Genomic DNA, 21,900 nt, shown 5'->3' on the forward strand with positions numbered 1-21,900 from the left:
TATTAACCACATTTTTAATTTATATCTCTCCATATACTTTTAATTAAAGTACTTTTAAATAACGAGATAAACTCCAAAGTTTAAATAAAGAGGTATACTCTTATGCTGGCATAATCATGTGTCTTTACCTCTGATGATTTATTTATTTATTGTTTTTTGCTTTTAGCATCTTTCTGTTCTTTTAAAATTTAATTTCTTATGATTATTTTTTTATCAGCTGTCTGTCTTCCCCTTCACTTGTCACCTATACTTCTAGTTTGCTTTTCCTCCCTTTTGTGCTGTCATTGCTCTGTACAGTTTATTAAACTGGTAAGTGTTTCAGGACTTTTCCCGCCTGAGTGATCCTGTCAAATGCCGCTCTGCTTCATTGAGATCTGCTTTTGGTGCTACTAACAAGAATGACTGGACGCAAAGAGTTTCGCTGAAAAGTTGGTCATTTTTTAAAAGAACTTAGGAAAATAAAGCATTAATAAAGTGTTTTTGTGTTAGGTGGTTTTTCATGTAATCACTTATGCTGATAAGACATTGTCATAGGCTCCTTGCTAGCATGAAAACTATTTTTTAACCAAATTTATTCTGTTTCTCAGCAGTTGCTCTTTTTTGATAATATTTATATTTTTCATTTGCATAGATAATACTAATCTGTGTGTTCCTGCACGAGCTAAATTTAATCTGAGCCCAGAGGAATGTTACTTTAGCTGCTTGACATTTTATCTTGTATAGAAAGATGTATATTAGACTGGAAACCAGTTTTAATAGTTACTTTAAAAAATCTCAGTGTTTAGACAATTCAGTCATCTATGATAAAGGGCAAGGTTCTTTGCCATTGGTCATTTTTAATCTTTAAACTTTTCATGAAGAATTAAGTTGGTGTAAACATCTAGTATGTTAAATATAGGATTAAATCATGGGGACAAAAGATGGAATGAATTTTATTTTTGTAGTAAGGTACATAATTACAAATGTGATTCAGTTCAGTTAGGCAAGGGAGGTGTAGGTCTGTGATGGGGAGTGCAGGGGGAGGCATCCCCAGGAAGGTTAAGAAAGACTGCTAGAGGAAGGAACTCATGAGCCGAGTTTGACAGACGTTAGGGACAATGAGGAAAACATTCCAGACAGAATGGAGAGCATATGAAATAAATGCAAGAAGGAAGGAACATGACTGACTGAGGAATCCTCAGGAGCTTGGTGATAATAGGGTGGATGGAGGAAGGAAATTGGATGGTTAGGCACGAAACTAGAAAGGAAAATGGGAGTCAGATCATGGAGGGGCTTGACTGACCTTACCTGCAAGTCTGAATATAATCTGGAATACAGTGAGGGAGACATGGATGGATTTTATTTTATTTTATTTTATTTTATTTATTTTATTTTATTTTATTTTATTATTATTTTTAAAAAGAGAACTTTTTATAACTTTGATGTGCAGCAAATTCAGCAGCATACATTTAGCCCAGTTTGGTGGCCAATTCTTTAGCCTTTGCCTTTTGGACCCAGGATAGTGATCTCATCATTCATATCTGTCATTGTAACTGGTCCTAATAGCTTCCACCTGCTTAGCCAGAGCTTCTTTGTCTTCCCAGTTAACCTGTGTGAAGGCAACAGTGGTGCAGATCTTCCTATGGACCAGACACCCTAGCCTGGCCTTTCCCTTGATGATGCAGTAGGGAACCCCCCTCTTGATGACACAGGGCAGGCAGGAAGACAACCAGCTCAGTGGGATCCACATGATTTGCAGTCACCACTGGCTGAACTTCCTTATTTTCCACCAAGGTGGTGACAGTATTAACCCCAGCTCAAAGGACAAGCGACCTCTTAGAGGGGACATCACCTTTGCTGGCAGCTTTCTTCTCAGCCTAGGGCAGCAGTCTCTGCTTCTTCTCTTGCTTTGTCTCTGTTGTGTGTCGGGGGTGGGGGGGCGGGCAGTATAAGTAGTTGAGCAGCTATTTGGTGGTCGAGGGCCCGGGAGAGCTGGTTAATTGTGGGAGGCACTTTAGACATTATAGATAATGGCCCTTTGCCATTGCAGCTGGATGTAGCGGGGCCATTTAACAAAGCAGATGAGGTCTCTTTTGGTCGGATTCCTGTCCAGTGCCAAAATTCTGGGCCTTTTTTCACATAGGGGATTGACCACCTTCTTGACCTCCTGCTTCTGCATGACAGCAGGAGGGGGGCGGGGGCAACTAGCCTCCCCTTAGCCTTTTTTCCTTTCAGCATCTTGGATGGCTGGAGCTGTGCTACTTTGATTTTTTAAAAATTTTATTGAGTATAGTTGATCATGCACTGTTACATTAACTTAAGGTGCATCATATTTTAGGACTTGGCAAATTCATACATTGTGCTATGTTCACCACAAGTATAGCTACCATCTGTCCCATTGCATCGCTGTTACAGTTAGCACTGACTGTATTCCTTATGCTCTGCTTTTTATTCCCATGACTTACTCATTCCATACTGGAAGCCTGTATCTCCCTTTCCTCTTTAACTGTTTTGTCCAACTCTCCCTACTCCTTCACCCCCGCCCCCCCCCCCACCCCAGCAATCATCAGTTTTGTTCTCTGCGTTTATAGGTCTGATTCTGCTTTTTTATTCTTTTTTTTTTTAAGATTCCATTTTATAAGTAGAATCATATGGTATTTGCTTTTTTTAATTTAAAGTCAAGTTAGTTAACACATAGTGTAATAGTGGTTTCAAGAGTAGAATTTAATGATTCATCATTTACATATAACACCCACCCAGTGCTCATCCCAACAAGTACCCTCCTTAATGCCTATCACCCATTTAACCCATCCCCCCCCCACCTACCTCCCCGCCAGCAACCCTGTTTGTTCTCTCTCATGGTTTGCCTCCCTATCTGTTTTTAGACATTGAAGGATTTTAAGCCAAAAAAGTTGCCTGATTAAATTTATGTTTTAGAAACTTTGCTTAGGCAGCACTGGAGTGTGATGGGAAATACTACAAGAGGAGCACATTTAAAATTGTGCTTTAGAAATATCCAGGTGGTACTTGAGAGAGAGATTTGGGAGTCCTTGGTATGAATGTGTGTATATCTGGAATGTGTATATGTATGCTATGTGTATTATATAACATATCATATAATACAGCTATAGGAGTGAGGGGATTTCCATTGGATGATGAGGGGAAAAGGCTGAGAATAGAACACAGGGAAACATCAACATGTAATAGGTAAAGAGGGAGATATAAGTGAAGAGTAAGAGATCCATGACACAATAGTCTGGCAAGACTATCAGGAAAAGTGGGAATAGTCAAGCAAGTAATGAGCAGCATACAGGTTTAGTAAGATGCCTTGAAACTCTTAAGCTGGTCAGTACAAATAACTACATTCCTCATTTTTAGAACTATTTTAATGCCTAAGCAGAGGTTAGGGTAAAGGAGGGTTACTTATTTATTCCTTTGTGCACTGACAGGATGAACTTGGAGAAGACTAAGAACATAACTTTTTTTCTGGAATATGTCTCCCTTTAAAGATAGTACTTTGTAATTGTAATTGAAGAATTAAAAATGGTATTAAAACTTACTCTTGTTATTTTGAATTAAAGGGGCCAATTTGTTGACAAGTCTAAAATCTTCCATTCTTGCTAAACATTTAGTGGAGGCAATTGTTTGTAGTGTAAAATAATTTTGCATTTACTCTAAGGAAGGTAGAGAAATAGCTGCTGTGTATTAATATAATATTTGATTTAAAGCACCTGGTGCTTCGAAAACACTGTACGCAATGTGTGAGTTTGTCCCTCTGTAATCGATTGTCTCTCTGTCATGGCAGTGAGCAGCAACTAAAGAAACCAAGAAAGCCATAAAAGTAAATTCTTTGGAAATGTTTATTTTTTTTTAATTGAGACCTTTAGTTGATATTGCCAAGTTTTTTGTAAGTTGCAGATTATTTTTTTCTTAAACATTTTAGAAATTATAACTGAAAACTTACATTTTCTGATCACCTTAACCCAAATTTAAAAGTTAATGTGGAATTTCTGCCAGCTTTAGTGCTTACTAGAGTTTCAAAGCTTCAATAAAAAGAACCATGCTATTTAAAGTCATTATAGAGGAAAAACAGGATGGGGAAAACTAAATAGGATTTCTGGAAAGTGAAACTGATGGTTACGTCCTTTGGTGGGTCTAAGTATTATAATAGTTCCATGCATGGGAAGTCTGCATCATTGAACAGAAGTACTTTCTAAATTTAAGCAGCTGTTTTAAGCTTTTTGGCTCACATTATCTGTGTGTACTTACAGATTTAAAAAATTCAAAACTTCATATAATTTGTGTCATTGCACCTTAGGAAGGTACTATGAGAGTTTAAGTATTTATTCAATAAAGAATATATTATTTGGATTCTTAGAGATAATTATATTTCTAATACTTAGTGTTTTCTACTTTCTAGTTTGATCAGTAAACTAGAAAATCTTATTAATTAATTTTAATAAAAAATATTAACATCTTTTATTTTAAACTAACTTGGTTTTTATTTTTTTTGTTCATTTAAACTTTTGGTGGTCCATAATTATAGTTAGTACCTGTAAGCTATGCTATTTGTTTGAATATAGTCTACTCTAAACCAATTAAAATTTTTCCAACTTAAAATATCTACTTAATTAAAATCAGATTTTTTGAATGCTCACCTGTGGGTGCTAATATCTTTTATTTTTGTGATTGAAATAATTAATGTTAGAAGATTTATCAGTGAAATTTTTCTTTGTTTTTCTTTTTTTTAACACTCTAAATAGTCTGATAGGTTACCTTGAAGGGGAATTTTATCAAAACTGGCAATATGCTATGATTCTACAATGTAGCTCAAAATAAATATTTTAATAAAATATAAAATAAGAAATGAACCACATAAAAAAGATCAAGAAGAATGAATCTTGTGTTGTTGAAAAACAACATAATTGCATAATCAAGATAATTACTGTTCCTCTCAAAGGACTTTAAGTTCTTAAAACAATCTTTAGAAATTATAGGTACATCGCAGTAAATTAAGCTTCAGGTTTGCCATAAACATTGGCAATAAGATTATTTTCAAATTATCAGGAAAAGAATATGTAAAGAAGTAAATCAAAGTATGTTACCGTTTTCAATTTGTTGGCACTAATAAAGATAAATCTCAAACTTTTTTCTACATCTAGTGCTCTATTAAAGAAATTTTGTTTTTCCATATGTGTATTGTTAGACTTGCTTTCCCAATTTGCAAAATGTGGGAGTGATTTATAGTTCTGCTAGCCACTCGATCATGACGTTTAGAATGGGAATACAGATGGAGTCAGTTCTCGTTATTTGCAGGAGTTTTGTTCTATAAAGTCACCACAAACACGAACTAGCAGATACTGACCATTGCTCCATCTCTAGTCACAGCTCTTTTGTCAACAATCAAGTACTTATACTTGGTTTTTGTATGTTTCTGTTGAAAGGCATCTTATTTAATATATATTATTGATTCACTAACACTGAACTCATGGCCAACGACAGTATGACTCATGTCCGAACAAAGCTTATGGAGCACCCGTTTTCTCAGTGAGGCACCTCTCAGCCTTCTTATACTCACTTCAGCACTGTGCTTGAGGGCAATTTAAACAACAAAAATACCAACAAGAAGCATAAAAAAGTAAAAACCAGCACTTTGTGAAAACAGACTGTGAAAGGATGCATATTTACAGCATGAGAGCTGAAATAAGAAGGCAGATTGTTGCCTTGTTTGACTTCAGATGGGAATGTGCACATTGGGTGACTCAAATTTTTTGCCAGTCTTACTTTGTGCATGTCTGCAAATGACTGCAAAAGCACAGCAAGTATTGATTTGGGTTACAAATAAATTCTGTGAGCAGGTAAATCTGCAAATACAGAATCTATGAATATGAAGATTGACTATATATATAAAATACCATGGCTGTGTCTTCAGTCCTGACTCTTTTGTTTTTGTACCTGCCAGTGGTTTTCAGCTTCACATGGACAACTAGTCAAAGGGGTTCTAAGGTTAATTGCTTCTTGATTTCAGGGTACATTTTTGATTTAAACATCTCCATTAATTCTGAGCTCAAATAGTCTCCTTTTCTATGTTTCAGATGCAAACAGTACTTAACTAAATGATTACCTTAACGGGTCATTGTTATGTGAATTAGGACCAAACAGAGAATTTACTACAAAGTTACCTGATTAACTGAATGAATAGTAAACAAATTACCTACACACTGTGTCATATCTCAGCGCTTGACTCCTAAAGAATTTAGTCTAAGCTCTTCCAATTCTTAACATCCCTTCTGAAGTTATAAAGTGTGATTTTTTTTTTCAGTGATTTTGATTTCTATCTCTGCTCCGCTCCATACACTGATGGCAGAAACTTAATCTTAGTGTTCAGTAATTCTGGGTTTAAAACTAATTCAGTTCATGATTCCTGCTTTCCCTCCTCTTCTTCTGGGCATGGCGTCTAAGTTCTAAGGTGATTAGGTGGCATTGTGGTCTCATTGTGGTTGGCATGTGAACGTAGTGGCGACCCTGAGGATCTGCATCATCCTCTAGCACGGTCTCAGCTAGTATCACCCCCACATGCTGGCATCTGCTGAGAAGTCTGCATCCCTGTCTGTCCCCAGCTTTGTGATCTTCTGCTTCCTGCAGCCACCCCCCAACATCACACCTTGAGGGCTTTTCAGGGCCACTGCTCTCCCAGCCAGCCCCAGTATACTCTCCTGGCAGATCTGGGGCCAACACAGTCTCCTGGACCATCTCAGGCTTTACATCCAAATTGAGTTCCGGTTGTGATAGTCTTTGTTTTAGAATTTACTTTTAGTAATAAACAGACCTCACATGTTACACACATCCCTAAATGTATCCTTTTGGAAAGTAATAAAATTTATTACAATACTACAGTTATGGTTCCAATTGTAACAAATATGTGATGTGTTATATTTTTGTCCAGTGTATTACTTACAGGGTTTTTTTTAATTGAAATCTTTAGAATTTTGATTATTTTCTGTTGTTCTGGATTTAAAAATATGTAAGTGAATTCTAACTTTTTTATTGAGGTATAATTGACATATAAGATTATAGTACTTCTAAGTGTACAACATAATGATTCAATATTTTATATATTGAGAAATATATGTAATTGAGAAATGATACCACAATAAGTAGTTGAACATCCATCCCCATACATATTTCCAAATATTTTTTTTCTTATGATGAGAACTTTAAGATCTACCCCTTACCAATCCTACTTTTAATATATTATAGGGTTTAAGGAATAAACCAAAGAAAACAGCGCATGTGAAACCAGACCTCATAGATGTTGATCTTGTAAGAGGTGAGTCTTGAATAAATAACAGCTTAATGCAATTAGAATTGACCTGAAGAAACATTATTCAAGTGGGTTAAATATATATGTAGAGATAAAAGAAATGTGAGCCGAAATGAAGGTGGGAATAGTACAAGAAAGATGTAGTGGAAGTATTTAAATACCATTGACTAGTCTTTCTCCCACTAAAGATCAGTCCAAGAAATAAAAGAAAAGCAGCTTGTGTTTGCCTAGCCAACTATATGGCTTGTTTATAAAAATTTAAGTGGTAATTTTAATTTCTAATTGGAACTGACCTTTGAACATTGTCTTGTATTTATAAAATATCTGGAGGAAATTCTGCTGTTATTTCAGTTAAAATGGTTTCTTTCAGAGTACCTAAGTTAATAAGATAGCACTAAGAATGTTTTTTAAGTGCCTACCACCCAAAATCAGGCATTTCTCACTCATAGTATAGTGCAAACTAAAATTATACATGGTTTTTCTCTGTCCTTCAAATGTTGAAATATTTTCTCTAAGGAAATTAAAGATGATGCATGTATTTTGTCATTTTATTTGACTTTTTTTCAGGGTCTGCATTTGCTAAGGCAAAACCTGAAAGTCCTTGGACTTCTCTGACTAGAAAAGGAATTGTTTCGAGTGTGTTTTTCCCTTTTTCTTCCGGTGGTGGTTACAAGTAACATCAAAAGTCATCTTTTTCTGGCTTCTTGTCCTTTATCTTCTTCAAGGTATAGTTAAGTGATAGAAATTTCATTTTGCTTTTAACTTTCAGAATGTTATGTTTTTAGGCTTACTAAGGCTTTTGAGAAAACATATACTAATTATATGGAGTATGAGATACACATTTGGTTGTGATATTTCATTTAATAAGACCAGCTGGTTTGGTGTTAAAAATGTTTGAGAAAACAGTTATGTTCCATTATAATTTTTATGAAAACTTGAATTTGCAAATGGCTAAAGAAAAACACAAATTGAGAGGAATTTAACAGTTAGAAAGTCTCTTCAAAATGCACATACATATCACATGTACCTACCACACCAGTCTTTTTTTTCTTTTTCTTAAGTTTATTTTTTTGAGAGAGGGAGAGTGTGTGTGCACTTGGGCCACAGTGGGGGAGGGGCAAAGAGAGAGGAAGACAGAGAATCCCAAGCAGGACTCCATGCTGTCAGCCCAGATCGCCACATGGGGCTCAGTCTCATAAACAGGGAGATCATGACCTGAGTCAAAATCCCAGAATCAGACGCTTAACCAACTCAGCCATCCAGGCGCTCCCACACCAGTCTTTTTTTATACAAGCTATGTGAGTTCGTTTTTCCTGTATCAGCTATAGTTTCTCTTTTCTTCTATCCACATATTTGGAGGACTGTCCTCATTCTGTATTGAGAGTCTGTATGCCAGGCAGTATTCTGAGTGCTTTTCAGAGTCTCACTTAATTCTAACAAACCACACAGTGAAGTGTTGGTACCAGTAGTTTGCCTAGCTTATAGAGATGGGACCTGAAGGACTGAGGGCCCAAGTCACACAGTCCCCAGGGGCAGTAGAATCCAGGTTCGAGTCTAAGCCATCTGACTGCCAAGCCACCTGCTTAACAACAACTCCATTACGCTGCCTCCCAGCGCAGCAGCGCTCTGGTGCCCAGTCAGAGCAGCAGCGCACAAGGCATAATACGTGATGCTCTATAGAGGTTTGGAGGCTTGAAGAAGACACCACTCACATCCCAGCACTGTAACAAAAGCAGTGGTTTTAATTTAGTGGGCACCCTTTCAGTCTTTTTAATGTCTTGCTTTTTAAAAAGACATGATAGTAATCCTGAATGATTATTAAATATGTTTCATCAACAAACTCTAAGTAAAAGATTAAGTATCTTATTTTTTTTTTCGAATAAGTATCTTCTAAGTAAATGAAAATACAATAAAGCCTTCAGACTTTATTTAGGTAAAGTTGTTTCTTTTGAGCCAAGGTACATCATATATACCTAAAAGAGAGTGAACTATGAAGATTTGTGATTTTTATCATAGAGGATTTGTGTGTTTTCTGATTAAAGAAATGATAAATGTTAATTGAAGAAAATTTGGAAAATGTAGGAAAAAAATTTTAAAACCTGCCTGTAATCTGCCCTTCAGTTTGCTTTGTAACATTTTTGATGTAGTTTTGATTATTCTGTATAAACAATTGTATTTTTTTGCCTTATGTAATCACAAGTATCATAGTCTTTATAATTATATTTTTAAATTATATATACTGTCCTACATCAGTATTGAGCATTTAAGCTTTTTGCTGTCTTTTGCTATTAGAATACTGCTGAAGTGAATGTATTTGTGAAGTTTTTCTTATTATTTTGAATTATTTTTCCTATGATAAATTCCTAGAATGCCTGCAATGGGGTGTAATAACATGTCCAAGGATTTCATATGCAATTTTTAATCACTTTCAAGAATTTGACCTTTATTGTTATTGTTAAGTAATGCTATTATGATAGTTCTTCTAACTGTAATTTTTATAAGCTATTTTCTAGGTGTAGTGATCCCAATTTTTATTGAGTTACCATCTTGTGTTTGCTGTCCTCCCCAAAAGAATTTAAGAGAACTTATCTAAATGTAGCTATCTTCTAATGCTTTCTAGTTTACCTACAGGAGAAACCTTTCTTCTAAAGTAGTCAGAAATGTAATTGCTAATGAGAGTAATGAGTAATCAGTACCATTGATTGTAATCTCTGTGCATTGTGCTTTCTACTATTTGAAGGCAAGGAAGGTTTCTCATGTAACTAGATGTTCACATGTTGTGTCTGAAATTCACTTACTGGCTGCCAAAGTTAAATAAGAAACACAGGTTAGAACAGACATAAAGTAGATCTTTTCAGTTCAGAACCAAAGTTTAAATTATAAGTGTTCATAAATGATAAAACATTGAATATTCTCCTAGTAAAGCTTAAAGAAGTGACTTAACCCACTTCAAGTCACCAGCCAGTGACAAAGTGATGATTATGACCCTTAATGACCCTGAAAATCTGTTGGCAACCTTAGAAACCCCCCGTGCCTCCATTTTTTTTTAATTAAAAGTTGTGTCCATCATTCTCTATTCCCATCCTTATCTCCTGAAGGTAGAAAGAATCACATGCAGTCAGATTTGGTTTTGTACAACTACGTATATTTTTCACTGAGTTTACATAAGTATCTCAACTGTGTATCCTCAACTACATTTATGCTTTTTGCTTATATCATTTCTCACCCAGATATTTTGCCAAGAGCCTTATATCTTCTACCTTCTATTCATTTATTTATTTATTTACAGAGAGAGAGAGAGAGAGAGAGAGAGAGAGAGAAACCACGAGCAGGGGAGAGGGGCAGAGAGAGAGAATTTTTTTTTAAATTTTTATTTATTTTTGAGAGAGAAAGAGCAGAGTGTGAGTGGGGGAGGGGCATAGAGAGAGGGAGACACAGAATCTGAAGCAGGTCCCAGGCTCTGAGAGGTCACACACAGCCCGACACGGGGACGAACCCACGAACTGTGAGATCATGATCTGAGCTGATGTTGGACATTCAACCAACTGAGCCACCCTTGCGCCCAAGAGAGAGGAGAGAAAGAGAGAAGAGAGAGAGAGAGAGAGAGGAGACGGAGAGAGGAGAGAGGAGATCTCTAAGCAGACTCCATGCTCATTATGGAGCTGACATGGGGCTCTATCCTGCAACCCTGGGGTCATGACCTGAGTGGAAATCAAGAGGTTGGACCCTCAACTGACTGAACCACCCAGGCATCCCTGTCCTTTACCTTTTTAAATTGCAAATCCAGGGGCGCCTGGGTGGCGCAGTCGGTTAAGTGTCCGACTTCAGCCAGTCACGATCTCACGGTCCGTGAGTCGAGCCCCACGTCAGGCTCTGGGCTGATGGCTCAGAGCCTGGAGCCTGTTTCGATTCTGTGTCTCCCCTCTCTCTCTGCCCCTCCCCCGTTCATGCTCTGTCTCTCTCTGTCACCAAAAAATAAATAAAAAACGTTGAAAAAAAAATTGCAAATCCAACCAGCCACGTCAGGTCTAAATCTCTTTTAGTTACCATTGCCTTGAAGGTGAAAGCCAAGTTTTTAGTCAATCCTTTGTTGAATCTTTCCCCAGGTTTACCAGACTAAATTAGCTCTTTGCGTTTCTTCAGCATTTTGTGGGTGTTTTTGTTTGTTTGTTTTTTTAATGTTCTCTGCCTTTGGACATACAACTGTCTTTGCTTGGGTAACCCTTTTTCCTTATAGTTAGCTGGTCAGCGTCTTCTGTTCTCTCAGTTAGATAGGCACAGATCCCCTTCTTTGAGAATCCTTTCATAACCCCCCAATTTAGTTAGTAGGGTCTTTCCTGTATATATACAGCACTCTTTATAGGTACTGCTCGAGCTGCCATAACAAATAGCACAGACTGGTGGCTTAAGTGACAGAGATTTATTTTCTCACAGTTCTAGAGGCTAAAGTCCTTAAGATCAATGTGCCATCAGGTTGGTGTCTGGTGAGTTTCTCTTACGACCTTGTGATGGCTACCTTCTCACTTGTCCTCACATGTCTTTCTTTGTGTGTGAGCAGAGAAAGTTCTCTGGTGTCTCTTCTATAGAAGTATACCAGCTCTATTGGATTAATGCTCCACGCTTACAACTTCATTCAACCTTGCTCTATGCATTTGGGCCGTTTAGGGCTTCAACTATGAACAGGGCAGAGGGCACAATTCAGTCCATTACGGTATCATTGTTCTTTTTTTTTTTTTTTTTTAATTTTTTTAATGTTATTTATTTGAGGGGGGGGAAGAGGAGAGGAGAGAGAGAGAGAGAGAGAGGCGAGAGAGAGAGACTGACTACAAGCAGGGGAAGGGCAGAGAGGGAGACACAGAATCCAAAGACAGGCTCCAGGCTCTGATGCTGTCACCGAGCCCGATGTGGGGGCTCAAACCCACGGATTGCGAGATCATGACCTGAGCCAAAGTTGGCCACTCAACAACTTAGCCACTGAAGCGCCCCACTGATTCTTTATATGTCCCCCTTTTCCTCTAAATTGAGGAGGGGCAGGGAAAGAGACTATGCTTATTTGTCTTTCTTACTCCCAGTGGCTAACATCTGTCACTAAATCTCAAAGACTGACGACCTAAAATTGACTTTTAGTGGTTTTTTATTTCTAATGATTATCCCTAGAGTTCAACTGCTTGGCCAGTATGTGAATCTTTGGAACTTTTGTGCCTAATAAACATTTTGTCATAGTTGAGCTCTTGGAGGAATCTGTAGAAGTTCTGTCTAACAAAAATCTCGGTAGTTCTGTCTAGTTCACAGGACTTCATTACATGATCGAAAAGTATAACTTAGCATTATGTAAGAGAAGTGAATGCTTTTTCTTAACCCCTCACTTGAAGGGAAACAATAGGATGGAGGTGATACCAGAACTGTGGATACAGGAACCACTGTCTCAGGAACTGAGGCCATGGGAGGGACATGGACACTTAGGCACAGCCAGAAGAAAGAAAGAGGGATAAAGTTGGTTCCCAGCCCCACCAGAGAGGATGGTAGTCACAGGGCTGAAAGAATACAGATAAATAACCAGCAAGAGGTTTATAAAATCTGAAGTTCTTTAAGATGTTCTTCTTTGTGCCTGAAACTCTGAACCTCATAAGTAGCATTTGCATCCCCCTTTTTTTTTTTATTTTTTTAATTTATTTGTTTAGTAGTCCCTACACCCAACCTGGGGCTCGAACTTATGACCAAGAGATCAAGAGTCACATGCTCTTCCAACTGAGCCAACTGGGCAGCCTGTGTCCCCCTTCTTTTTAAAGATAGTTAATTTAGTGATAGTGAATAGAAGTACTATCACTAATGTTAGATACACACTATGTAAGGAGCTTTTCAGAGTGTTTTACTTGAATTTCTAGTACCTATCTCTGATTTTATTTTACAAAAAAATAAATAAACCAAGGCTCAGAAAGGTAAAGGGACTTAATAAGGGTCACGTTAGAGTTCATATTAAAAACATCAAAAACTATACTTTTCAAAATTTCAGCTTTGTTATAAAACAACTAGACACTTTAAATTCCAGGGTAGTTCATAAAGATGATTGGTATTTAAAAAAAAAATTTAAGTCTCTTTTTTCTTTTTAAAGAAACTTATTACTTAGGAGATTATAAAGCTGAAATTTGTTTTTATGGGACCTCTTTAAATACATATTAGGAGGTAAAGTGGTATGTTAAGCTTCCATCTTGGTGTGCTAGACCAGGATTCTTTCGGTTGCAGGTGGCAAAACCAAATGCAAACTAGCTTTTGCAAAAAGTGTTGTTTTGTTTTTGTTTTTTGCTACTTATTATAAAAATTAAAAACAAAAACAAAAAAACAGGAAACTAGATAGACTGGTCAGTAACAATAGCCCGATGGCTGTATGTTCCAGTTTGCCTGGGACTGTGCAACCATCCAAGTCTACTTGTGTTGTCCTGAGGCTTTTATTTCACAGCTCCTCTTTCACTCTCAAAAGAGTCCTGATTTACATGATAAGTTGCATAGTCATTCAAAACAGCATATGCCCATCTCTTTGATTAAATAATCATATTTTAGAATATTTACTTAATATATTTTGTTCAAGTAAATTATATACATCATGACATTTTACCCCAGTATACATCAACATGCATCTCTTCAAAATAGGCACATTACACGACATTACAACAATCACACCTAACAGAATGAGCAAAAATCTCCTAACTTTCAGATTCTCCAGGTGTTCCAAAACAGAATTAGAAACTCATAGGCCCTGCATTAAAGCATTGCTGGATCTAGAGGCTTAGGTGATGTCTTTTTGTGTTGTTGATTCTGTTCTCATCATGCTGGTCTCATTCTTAAGAAGGCTTTTTCTGAATGGTGGCTGAGGTGGTATGGTAATTTTGTATTTCCATAGTAGTGCTTGTGATCTAGGAGAAGGGCCTTCTTTCAAGTACTTATATTAATCCCTGAAAAAGATTCTGATTGGCGCCACTTAGGCACATGCCCATCTTTTTATTTAAAAAAAAAAAACAGGGGCGCCTGGGTGGCGCAGTCGGTTAAGCGTCCGACTTCAGCCAGGTCACGATCTCGCGGTCCGTGCGTTCGAGCCCCGCGTCAGGCTCTGGGCTGATGGCTCAGAGCCTGGAGCCTGTTTCCGATTCTGTGTCTCCCTCTCTCTCTCTGCCCCTCCCTGTTCATGCTCTGTCTCTCTCTGTCCCAAAATAAATAAACGTTGAAAAAAAAAATTAAAAAAAAAAAAAACAAACAAAAACAATTTTTTAAGTGTTTATTTTTAGAGAGAGACAGAGACAGAATGTGAGCGGGGGAGGAACAGAGAGAGAGGGAGACACAGAATCTGAAGCAGGCTCCAGCCTCTGAGCTGTCAGCACAGAGCCTGATGCAGGGGTTGAACCCATGAACCGTGGGATCATGACCTGAGCTGAAGTCAGACGCTCAACCAACTGAGCCATGCAGGTGCCCCGCCCATCTTTTTATTAATTCCTGTGCCCAGAATTAAGACTGTGGCAAGACTAGATTACATTTCTATCCCTGAAGTCAGAGAAATAAGACCATTTGATTGACAGATAAAAGGAGCAGACTCCCAAAAGGTAGACACTTTTATGTCTAGAAAGTATAAAGGATGCTGAGCAGGCAAAAGCAAGATTTCTTCTTCGTATGACAGTGCTTAGTATTGGTGAGTGTTTAGAGGTTTTCCTGAAAAATACACCCAAGTAAATTTATGTTACTATTTCTGAGTGGATAAACTTCTATTGAAAAGAAGCTCTTTAAAGCCTTATTACACACATCATAGACTTACTTCCTTGTTTGGAAAACAAAGAAATAAGAGCACTAGAAGTTAGTGGTTCTTTTGATTGTGATCTTACTAGGAATGCCCTTAGATTTATATGCATCTGTTTTTCACTATAGCGTTAAAGTGTGTACTTTAGAGACTATGTTGGATGTTATCTTGTTCCAGGAGTTTATTACTGAATACTGTGGGTAGCCAGTGGCAAAGAAAAAATAGTCTGAAAGAGCTTGTCTGGAGTAACATCTTAAACTCATTTAAAATTAGAAAAATAATCTGCCAAGAAGCAGTGTTAGAACAATTTTAAAGTTTTGAAGAAGTGACTATCAGATCTATAATTAAACATATTTTCTTTCCCTTTTTGTAGTTGCTGCAATAGTGTTATTCTGTTCCGCTTCTAGCCCACATAGCATACCTCTGACTGAAGTGATTGGGCCAGTATGGCTGATGCTGCTCCTGGGAACTGTGCATTGCCAGATTGTGTCAACAAGAACACCGAAACCTCCTCTGAGCACAGGGGGTAAAAGAAGGAGGTACTCTGTTATAAGTGATCTTTTTGTGTATGTCTGTAACTTGAATCTAAGATTGTTCTTGACTTGAATAAAATGTCATCTTGTAAAGTCACTCTTTCAAATAAAGCAGGGAGTTTCAGAGTAAACTGCCAGAAGATTTAGGTTGTGCATTTGCTTCAAGGCCATTGTGAGACCACATACCTACTTTTGTTGTTTTTGCTTTCTTTTCTGAAGCTCATCTGCAAGGCACCTAATATCATTGCAGGGAATATACTAGCTGGAATTGCTGATAATTCTCTCTGTTTACAAAATCTTGTACTTATATTTTGACAAAAGAGCCAAGAAAAAATTTCAGTCAAATTCTATTTATTAAATGCTACTTGAAGCTGTTTCATATTGCCCCTTGATTAAGTAAACGTAGCAAGTCTCACTGGCCACTCAGCACAATGGAGTTCTGTTTAAAGGGTCTTTTGGAGCAATTCCTCTTTTGAATATCGTTGCTAAGAGATTGTGACATTTGCAGTATGGGGATGTTGAGATTTAAGCCCTTTTTGTTTTGAAAAGATAATACCTTCATTAGATAAATAGCATTATTGATCAGTTAGATTATAATTCTTTCCAATCTAAATTTTCTTCTTTCTTCTTCCTTCTTCTGCAGATAAGTGGCATTCAAGTAGGGAAGAAATGCTTTTGTAAAAATCTGTCCAGTGTTATCCTTACAACCTAATGTCCACTGACCTGTCATTAAGAGCAAGAAACAATACCTAACACTTATAGAAATTGTTCTCGAATATGTACCTTAACATTTGGATTAACTTCTATCCAGTTTATTTGAATTTTATTGTGTATGGAAGTTCCTGTGTTTATGTTTTATCAAAATTTTGAATGTAGTGCCAAGAAAGTGGTTGTTCATTTTAAAGTTAATCGGCTCTTAACCTCTTCTGATGAAGGAAATTAAGAAAAGCAGCCCATTTGGAAGTACATAGGGAAGGAGATGGTTCTAGTACCACAGACAACACGCAGGAGGGAGCAGTTCAGAGCCACGGAACCAGCACCTCTTATGGCGTCGGCGCTGTCTTCAGAGACCTCTGGCACGCGGCTTTCTTTTTATCAGGGTTTGTATTTATTCAAGGCTTTATATGGCATAGAGATGCACTATCCCTTTTCTGGGACTTCAGTCTCAGTTAATGATTATTAATGACTTTAAATATGACAGTTCTGGGGGGTGCCTGGGTGGCTCAGTTGGTTAAGCATCTGACTCTTGACTTCGGCTCAGGTCATGATCTCACAGTTCGTGAGTCAAGCCCCACTTTAGGCTCAGTTGAGACCCTGGAGCCTGCCTGCTTCAGATTCTATGTCTCCCTTTCTCTCTGCTCCTCCCACATTCATGCTCTTTCTCTCTCTCTCTCAAAAATAAATAAACATTTTAAAAAATTAAGAAAGAAAGAAAGAAAGAAAGAAAGAAAGAGGGAAAGGAAAGGAAGGAGGAAGGAAGGAAAGGGAAAAAAGAAAGGAAGAAAGGAATAAGAAAGAAGAGGAGAAGAGAGAGGGACCTCCCTTCTTTCCTTCCTGTCCTCCTTCTTCTTTCTTTCTTCTTTCGTTTCTTCCTTCCTTCCTCCTTCCTTCCTTCCTTCCGTCCCACACTCTTTCTCATTGTCACCTGTTTCTCATTTGTCCCACTTCGGCTCAGTTATATCTCCGTAGTTTGTGATTTCGAGCCCTGTGTCAGGCTCTGTGCTTAAGCTCAGAGCTAACCCTGCTTGGATTTGTGTCTCCCTCTCTCTCTGCCCCTGCCCTGCTCAGAGTCTGTCTGTCTTTTCTCTCTCAAAATAAATAAACATTTAAAAATTTTTTTTTAAAAATGGCAGTTCTGGTATGGATTTTGTTTTGATAAATTATAATGCTACAGATGATGGAAAAACAGAGACCATAAAGTTTACTTTGGGATATGTGTAAATACATCTATATGAGAATGAGCATATACCATCACAGTATGTTTAGTTGGGATTTCTTGATTTTGGTTTATTTAATGATTTTTCAAATACTGTTTGACTTCTATTGAATTGGTCATTTTATTTTTATCAGCACTATTAGTCAAAGTGACTATTAATGCCATGTGAGTTGTATATTTTCTTTAATCCCTGCTTCAATTATGTAAAATTATCTGAAATAAAACATATAGGCATTATTATTTAAAATAATAAGATGTATACCATAGCATGAAATTCTGGTTTTATACATTGGGCTTTTTGATAGTTTGTATCACAGCAAAGATTTACCAAATAGGGAAATATAATTACAGCAAACTTCAAAAATAAACCTAATTCAATCTTGTATTGTCATTTTTAATGGTTGATTCAAAACATGTAAGGGTTATATTAATAGTTTACATAGACATAATAAGTTTGAAAAAAGTTAAAAAGGTATGATCAAAACACAGAATTGATAAAACTTGCCAAGTTAATAAATCAAGGGATACTGCACATAACTATTTTTGATCACTTTTGTTAACTCTTCCACTAGTATCATTGTTTCATCAACTTGTGATTGTGCTCTTAATGATAAAGTTTATCATACGTTACACAATTAAGCCATGGTATCCTGGGAGTATTTTCAAGTGCTTGTAATTTTGAGGGAAATTTTACCAAAGCCTAAGTTTGAAGTAACATGACATTAAGTTGGATCCCCTGACCATTCCAACCACCTGTTCTTTGTCCAGAAAAGATACAGGCTTTGGTTTTATTTGAATTTGAATTTCATTGTCTTTGTTAGTTTTTTTGTTGTTGTTTGTTTTTTAATAAATAGCTGTCCTTTCCAACAGTAGGATGTGAAAGTTTTATCACTGTGAAGTCAGTTTCTTAAGACCTTCTGATGAGCACTTATAAATAGCATAGTATGTATGTTTTGCTTTTGGGGAATCATTTAGTTGTTTGGGTTGTCCAAAACTAAAATTGTATTACATAGTATTCAAAATCCCCCTAGATCAATAGGTTAGTGCCTTTGGAATTCTACCATGTTTCTCTAGTCAAATGAGATTCAGACTTCAATTTTCTTCCTTTTGGACTATAGAATGACCTTGACTACCAGTCACTGATTTTATAATGGCTAAATCCCTTTGGATTTATTTCTTTAAAATGACAACTTTGTAATCTAAATGTTTTTAAAGATGTACTATTTTAATCTGTCTCATTTTGGAACGGGTTTGTTAGCATATGAATGAGAGTGTTTAATATTAGGTACAAAAAGATCTTAAGAAAAATGTTAATTTTGGAAGTTCTAAACTGAGTTCTGAAATCTTGATGATGTCTTGTTCTTTCAAGCTTTGATAAATCAGAAAGGCCTTAAACTGAAATACCAACTGAGACTTAAAATTGTTTCTGGTGATAATAAATTGAAAAGCTAGATACCTCCATTAAGGTGTCTGAATTAACATAACTAGGAAAATAAATGTATGACCACACAAATGTTTAAGCTTCATGTAGAGTGTCTGTTGGTTTTGTAGATGTTAGGATGAAAAACTGTTTATTTTTATATCCTGAATTTGTAAGTTGGGAAGGCCCTATTTATCATTTCTAAGTACATTTCATTTTCAGGATAAAACAATTTTTTAGGTAAGGCATAATATTTCTCATTTGAAAAAAAGTTAGGAATTATTGTAAAAGAATTCCATGAACCTAAGAAAACAAAGCCAAAGAAAGTAGCAATTTAAAAAGATGTAGAAATCAACCATATTTCCTAAGTATTTAGTACTTTAATTTCAAAGAATTATAGTCATAACTTAGCATAATTATAAGTTTTATTAAGAATATTGAATAGGAAGAATTACATCTAGCTAGTATATCTCTTCAGCATAATACCTTCTTCAGAATTCAGATACTAAGGTTTCTTACCTGTCCTTTAATTTACTATCACAATATCACTGAAAAACAGTCAATATAAATTGACTTGGTGGATGAGAGACAGATGCCAGAGTAAAACTGGTCATATGTTAATTCAGATGGCTGACCTCCATATTGACTATTTTTAACACCTAAAGATTTAATAAATTTATTTTTTTCACATAATGTAGTATACTGCATAATGAATTAAAGTGGTATGCAATCCCACCATAAATTTTTGGTATAAGGATTAAATTTTATATATATATATATATATATATATATATATTTTTTTTTTTTTTTTAACGTTTATTTATTTTTGGGACAGAGAGAGACAGAGCATGAACGGGGGAGGGGCAGAGAGAGAGGGAGACACAGAATCGGAAACAGGCTCCAGGCTCTGAGCCATCAGCCCAGAGCCCGACGCAGGGCTTGAACTCACGGACTGCGAGATCGTGACCTGAGCTGAAGTCGGACGCTTAACTGACTGCGCCACCCAGGCGCCCCTAAAATTTTATTTTTAATTTAAGTCGTTTAAGCCATGAACTGGGTGAAGCATGTCTTCCACAGACAAGGATGAAGACCATGTAAATATCAGTATATCACAGATTTTTCAAAAATCTTAGGCCAAGGGCGCCTGGGTGGCTCAGTCAGTTAAGTGTTCAACTTCGGCTCAGGTCATGATCTCGCAGTTCGTGAGTTCAAGCCCTACATCGGGCTCTGTGCTGAAAGCTCAGAGCCTGGAGCCTGCTTTGGATTCTGTGTCTCCCTTTCTCTCTTCCCCTCCCCTGCTCTTGCTCTGTCTCTCCCTCTCTCTCAAAAAGTGAATAAATGTTAAAAATTTTTTTCTATATCTTAGGTCACAGATTAATTCATTAAGTTCTGCTAGAGCCACTCTGTTTTGGAGTAGTCCTAGAAAAATTACAGGTACCATACATAAACCTGGTACATAATACATAATTTGGTACACACCTCTCAGATTTGCATGTTACAAAGGATACCTAGGGAAACAGGGGCCCAAAAGTCTTTGAAGGGCTATGTTTGCATATCATCAAGGTGTATGCATAGCTGTGCACACAGTAGCGGTAATATGTAGGCTTCTGTGTCATTTTCTAATGTCTGAGATTTTATGCATTCTGTCTCTCTATCTTCCTTTCCCTCTGGATTCTTAACCTTGTAGAAATGACAGCAGGACTAGAAATTTCATACCATGTTCTAGAATAAGAGTTATTTGCTACTGTTAACTTTCCCCATAGGAACATCTCTCGAATATCCTTTAGTACTGGAAGGATAATCTTCAGTTGGGTCTATTTATATTCCTCTAAATGTTTTCAAGAGCACCAACAAACATTTCCAACTTTTTTTTTTCCCTATAGCAGTACAGAGTACCATGAATGTTATGATTACCTGATGAGGTTTTTTCAAATAGAAACACACTGGTTTTCATGTTTGGTACAGTAGATCTGAAATTTCATAAGCTAGTAAATTCTTTAAAAGTTGTGTTACATTTTTGGTTAAAGTTTTCAGTGTTGAAAAACGCAGCCAGTTTCATGATTTATTTATGGCATAGGCTGTACATTTATTTGCATTTTTTCAGACAAGACCAAAATCATCATTCATCTCACAAAGGAACTAAGCTAATTATACTGCTTACATTTTTGAAAGTCATTTCCTCCTCAGAGTATTTTTGACATAGAGTTATCCTTCTTGACTTGTCAAGCATAAGACTTTTAAAACAATTCTACACAGGTCATGCCATTCAAAGATTAATGTAGTAGGCTAGTTACAAAATTAACTATAAAGTTATAAAACATGGTAAGCCTTGACCATGGCAGTGGAATTGCACATTGTTTCTTTGCAAATGCTTTTTGTTCAAAATCCAACTCATGAAATACTGTTTCTATCACAGAAATAACTAAGAGCAGTATGGCCTAGTATGTCTCCTGTTTTCACCACACTGCTAACCTCATTGCCCACATGCCTGTGACTCATGGTATTTGGGTTGATCTAAGAAAAAAATTGTTAACTCTGGTTTTTACCAAGTTAATGTATTATATGCATTAAATGTAGCTGTCAAAAGGTAGATTTTTTTTGTGGATAATACGAAAAAGTACCATTTCTTTCTATACTACAGTACTTTAATTCCTAATACCAGCTTTTTTTGTACTGTGTTTTTTTTTTGGTAGAGAATGATGATTTAGATACATATGTTTGTTTTAAAATCAAAATGCTATTCACTTACTTTTATTTTTGTACATATTTTAAAGTTGACTTGAATGAAGTACCCATCCCTTTAAAAAATAGTCTAAGTAGAATTTTACAATATTAGTATTTTAAATATATCTCTCAGTCCTACTCCCTTTCTCTAGTATCTTTACTCCCTAAAACAATGGAATGTGGTAATAAAGCATCTGAGTC

At 36.5% G+C, this 21,900-nt stretch overlaps 1 protein-coding gene across 1 annotated transcript in view; it reads left to right on the forward strand.

Annotated features, from left to right (window-relative positions):
• PHTF2 (putative homeodomain transcription factor 2) overlaps window positions 1-21,900 on the forward strand; it is a 128,361-nt gene that overhangs the window by 71,074 nt on the left and 35,387 nt on the right. Inside the window, 5 exon segments of the mRNA XM_032592385.1 lie at window positions 7,240-7,309; window positions 7,871-7,942; window positions 7,945-8,028; window positions 15,460-15,625; window positions 16,555-16,719. Coding sequence (XP_032448276.1) covers window positions 7,240-7,309; window positions 7,871-7,942; window positions 7,945-8,028; window positions 15,460-15,625; window positions 16,555-16,719 — 557 coding nt within the window.

The sequence above is a fragment of the Lynx canadensis genome, chromosome A2 (genome assembly GCF_007474595.2).
Source record: "Lynx canadensis isolate LIC74 chromosome A2, mLynCan4.pri.v2, whole genome shotgun sequence".
Lineage (NCBI taxonomy): Eukaryota > Metazoa > Chordata > Mammalia > Carnivora > Felidae > Lynx > Lynx canadensis.